The 5,000-nt window shown below is 53.0% G+C and overlaps 2 protein-coding genes across 2 annotated transcripts in view; one reads left to right on the top strand and one right to left on the bottom strand.

Moving 5' to 3' along the window:
* The window catches only part of LOC143028108 (uncharacterized), a 4,441-nt gene extending 488 nt beyond the window's left edge, over nt 1-3,953 (bottom strand). Inside the window, exons 1-2 of the mRNA XM_076189746.1 lie at nt 3,884-3,953; nt 2,293-3,747 (exon numbers count right to left, since the gene is read on the bottom strand). Of these exons, the coding sequence (XP_076045861.1) occupies nt 2,293-3,747; nt 3,884-3,889 (1,461 nt within the window). The 5' untranslated portion in view covers nt 3,890-3,953. The remainder of the gene's footprint in view (nt 1-2,292; nt 3,748-3,883) is intronic.
* Nucleotides 1-5,000, top strand: part of LOC143028568 (zinc finger CCHC-type and RNA-binding motif-containing protein 1-like) — a 478,714-nt gene that overhangs the window by 20,130 nt on the left and 453,584 nt on the right. The window lies entirely within an intron of this gene.

The raw sequence follows: 5,000 nt of genomic DNA, 5'->3' as shown, positions 1-5,000 counted from the left end.
TTGCAAATGTCCACTTAACCTTACCTGAGGCTATAATTAATATGCGGTATTTGGTATATCTTGTTCACACACTACATTACATTTGACAAATTGCCCCTCGACCTCTTTACTAATGCAAGATATCACATAGAAAGCAGTTGTCAGTAGTCATTGTGCGGAAACAGACAAATTGTAACAATGAATGTAACAATGAACTGTCGGCATTTTTTGGGGGGAAAGGACAGTGATTTGTCAACGTCAAAACACGAGATTCTCTTCCACCAATCATATTTGGCCCCTTTGACCTCGCTTACCGGTCGACTGCCCGGGCGCGGATTTGTCGTCATTCGAAAAGAAATAAGAGTAGAGCTACGAGATGAAATCAAACATAAGAAAAAAAATAATAATAATAATAATAATAATAATCTATAGACAGCAGTAACTTAAAAATTACGTAAGTTGAATTTTTATTACTGAAAGTGGTAGATGGAAAGTGACAATATTACTTCTTTGTCGCGGCTAGTGCCGCTTAAATTGTTTTTATCGGCTTAAGAAACCTGCACAGCGAAGCTATAGCGGTAATCCCCTACCACACTCCTGGCCAAATGGCCACTTCCGGAAGGGAGTGTGTGGTTGGACATTCCGCATAAATCATCGGAAATTTAAAATTCCCGGCTCTGTGCAGGTGGCGCAAGCGTCTACAACCCCACCTCCCCCTCCCTATCCCCTCCCTTCTTACTCGGCTGCACGGATTGAGCCGTCACTTCAATGAGAAATGAAGGCTTCGCCTGTGGGAGGAGGGAGGGACCCTAAATCTGTGCAGGTTTCTTAAGCCGATAAAAACAATTTAAGCGGCACTAGCCGCGACAAAGAAGTATTATCGGCTGAGAAGAAACCTGCACAGCGAAGCTATGCATGAGACGAGGATAGGTGGGAGGAGAAGGTGAAGCCCAAATTGTAGTCGAGGACAGGGCTCAAGCCGTTATTACGTGTGTCTCGTATGGGAGACTAATCATCTTATTCAGTAGAGGGGAGACAAAAAGCATCAAGTACTTATATCGATATCAATATCAATATATATATATATTCATTTATTTATTTATTTTTTATAAAAATAATATTGTACAATTCACATAGTGCATAAATTCTATGTAGAATATTGTATCTTGCTCAGCGGTTCCTGGGCCTTCCCCTACCCCTCGGTCGCCCTTTGCCCCCCCTTCTTTTGCGAAGAGAGGGGTGGAGCCGTTCCCATGGCGACACATGGGACAGGGGTGATCGAGTGGTAGAGATACCGTGTCCTGAAGGAAGTTGCTGATGCCCAGCCCCCGAGGTCCTGCACCCGTTCCACAGAGTGGGTGCGGAGAAACGCCAGCGATGCCGCGAGGCCTCTGATGTTGTGGGCGTGGGGGGCATGGCCCGGGTCGGCCTTCCGGTGCCCTGTTGGTGGTGTCAGCTAGCCAAGACAGGAAGTCCAGAACTGTGCTAGCGGAGATGGTCACTATCGCGTGTCTCCGAAGGAAGTCCTGGAATCTCCGGTTGTGAGGGTTGTTGGATCTGGATGACGGTCGGGACCGTAGCGAAGACGCGGTCTGTCGCTTCCTGGTCGAACAGACCACGGGAAAGGGGAGCTGCTCTCACCACGCCCCGGCGAGCTATCTCCGGGGCCGACCGCGCTGCAGACTGACGAGCTGCCAGACGAGCCGCGGTGAAGGCCCTCGCTGCTGGGGGTAGGGCTGATGACGCCATGTTGGCTGTACCCTCTGCCACGGTAGAGAGTGCCGCCAGGGTGTCTCTGCATACAGAAAACACGCGAATCAAATTAGTAGGGCGAGAAGGATCCCGATCCCCGGAGGGTGTAATAAAGTCACATCGCTCAATTGTAGAACGTATAACATATGCGAAGCCGAGGTCGTTTCCGAACGACCTCGTCCTCGGGCGCTAGTCAAGAGGCTCCGTCCTGGGTGAAGACGCTACCTGAGCGTCTCTCGCCAGGACAGGTCTGGACCCTCTGTATAGATTGAAATATCCCACTCACCTCAATTCTTCCCGCGGGAAGTCCTCAAAGCTCGTGGCGAGCGTCGTCAGCCAGTTCCTCATCATCGCCATTGCCGTGACGGTCGAGATGGTAGAGGCAAGGTCTTGTCTGGTCGAGGCCTCCGTCGTCAGCAACTTAGCCTCCGGTTCACTAAGTTGATGGGGGAGGGCGGGGTCCCTGCCCGAGTGCCATAAGCAATCGCGCAGGCCCTCCGGCGCGAAGGGTGGTGGCAGGACGACGGGGAATGATGAAGGGATATGCTGTCGAGGAGGAACCGTCTTGGGTTGGTCTTGGGCCCGCTCTAAGAGAGCAGGGATGTCTAAGGCCTTCTCCCCTTTCTCCTGCGGGAACCAGGCGTTTGGGGAGAGTGCTACCGCCGGTGAGTCCCCCGACCTGTCGACAAACATATGCCCATCAGGGTTTAAACGAGGGTTCTCCAGGAGAGCACCTAATGCGTCCAGAGTGTTAGAGGTGGAAATCCTGGAGGGCGTGGAGGCCGGGGCGGAGAGGGGTCGAATCTTATATAGAACCTTAGCCCCCTCCGCGTCGTTGGCCCACTTTAGGATAACGTCATCTCTCCTCCTCCAGCCCTCCGGTAGCGAGTAGTCGGGAGACCAGGCCACTAGCTTGTGATCTTCTCCAAACGAGTACTCCCAGGACCGGGGAAGGTCACACCATGAGAAGGGGCGGAACTCAAAAGAGTCCATCATGGTAGGAGGATAAGGTAAAGAAGAACTGTAGTGGTCCTCCACCCCGTCCAACCCGACGGACGTCTGATTGGGGGGTTCCTCCTGAGAGGGGCCTTCTAGTCCTATACCTGTCGCCGGCACGGAGGGGCGGAGGGAAGGACCAGGAGGGAGAGTGGGAGGGGGGGCTAGAGCCGTAGGTTCAATAGGAGGTTGCTCTGGAGAGGGGTGCGTTATGATTTGCGCGGCCTGAAAGGCCGGATAATGTGATAGGGCCGATTCAAGGACGGGGCCTATCAGGGACGGAAGGAGGGCAGCCACTTGGGCAGCCAGAGTTCCCTCTCCCCTCGTTTCGTCCCCCGGCTCCCTGCCCTTGTGGGATTTACGGCGAGGAAAAGGAGAGCGAGGAAGGGAGGGTGAGTTGGGGGGAGAGGCTGTGGAGGGTGGGGACAAGCTGAGCGTCCTGGACCTCGGTGAGGCAGACCTCTTTTTCGAGCGAGATTTCCTGCCGGGTTCACGTGAGTGAACTAGGGAGGAAGACGAGTTCGTGGGGGTGCTTGACAAAGCAAGCCGTAAGGGTTTTAAGGACCCTTGATGGTCGGATGTATGGGGCTGCCGAGAGGCCTGAGGACGCTCGGGGACACCATACTCCGCAACATCAGACTCGTCCCCTTGTACTCCGAGAGGCCCAGGTTGTCCACCAACGGAAGTCTCGGAGACATAGGGAGACGGATGGCGAGGGCGAACGAGGCCCAATTCCACGCCTAACGCCGGATCCGCCCACACCAGGGGGGGGGGGTCGTCAGCGGATTTCAATTTCCGAGCTCTGCGCCATGCCTCCCGAAGGAGTTCGAGGGCGGCTAGCTTGGAACGGGTTTTGGGAGGAGCAGCACGAATCTCCTCAACCCGCGCTTTGCACACAACGCAGGCTAGGGGGTTAAAGCCAGCTTGTGAGAAACAAGGGGCATGGCGGGAGCAGAGGTCGTGGTGGCCGTCTGACGAGATCCTGGCTGTGCAGCCGGATTCCACACACAAGCGTTTGGTCTGAAAATAGAATAATGATAATCATAGAAGGGGTGTCCCAAAGGTGTCTGGACACAACACCGATGGGGAAAAACTGCAGGAGAACAGGTAGGGCTCCCTACGAGAACACAAGAGCACGAGCAGGAACCAGACTTACCGGCATGAAAAGAAGGTGGGTTGTGGAGTGACCGACTCGTCTGGTTCCGCGATGCTAAGTGACGGCTCAATCCGTGCAGCCGAGTAAGAAGGGAGGGGATAGGGAGGGGGAGGTGGGGTTGTAGACGCTTGCGCCACCTGCACAGAGCCGGGAATTTTAAATTTCCGATGATTTATGCGGAATGTCCAACCACACACTCCCTTCCGGAAGTGGCCATTTGGCCAGGAGTGTGGTAGGGGATTACCGCTATAGCTTCGCTGTGCAGGTTTCTTCTCAGCCGATAAGACTGAGTAGAAAATTTTAAGCTAATGGAGTCTTGCACGGAAATCGAAGTCCTTCGCGACATGGCGCCTCTCAGCTGCAAGGTAGGTCTGAACACACTAATACATGCAATATGGCAGGTCCATTCATCATCATCATGGCAGGTCCGTTCATCATCATCATCATCATCATCATCATCATCATCATCATCATCATCATCATCATCATCATCATCATCATCATCATCATCATCATCATCATCATCATCATCATCATCATGAGATAAACAGAACTCTAGTGCCTAAATGGAGGTTGTCGAACCTTTTAGACTAGACAGGGCAAATCGATGGAGCACAGAGGTCGCCGGGTTTGGTGAGAGGGATAGTATGATCAAGATCTATATACACCAGGTCTAACCGTTTGAGCCGTTCTGCGCAGCTTCTGACGTCATCTAGCTGCTTCCGTTTTCTCTTTGTGAAACATTGAAGAAAACTGTGAAACGCAAAGGAAGACTGGAACTATTACATTTCCCCCCGTTATCTCTCTCTCTAGCTCATTGCTGTTATCAGTGTGTATTCACCTCGGATCTGCTGCAGTCTCTGTCGAGACAGCCAGACACCACCCTACGGCAGTGAGCTCAGAGCTCCTTATTAGCCGATCTCTGGGTAGGTCTGAGACCACTCACACACCACACACCGGAACAGCAAGGTCACAACTCCTTGACTAACGTCCCGTACCTACTCGCTGCTAGGTGAACAGGGGCTACACGTGAAAGGAGACAAACCCAACTTATCTCCGCCCGACCGGGGAATCGAACCCCGGTTCTCTGGCTTGTGAGGCCAGTGCTTTACCAATC

This window comes from Oratosquilla oratoria, chromosome 9 (genome assembly GCF_046742065.1).
Source record: "Oratosquilla oratoria isolate Oo_2021 chromosome 9, ASM4674206v1, whole genome shotgun sequence".
NCBI lineage: Eukaryota > Metazoa > Arthropoda > Malacostraca > Stomatopoda > Squillidae > Oratosquilla > Oratosquilla oratoria.
Note: the sequence above shows the minus strand (reverse complement) of the source record. Positions and strands in the feature narration are given on the sequence as shown.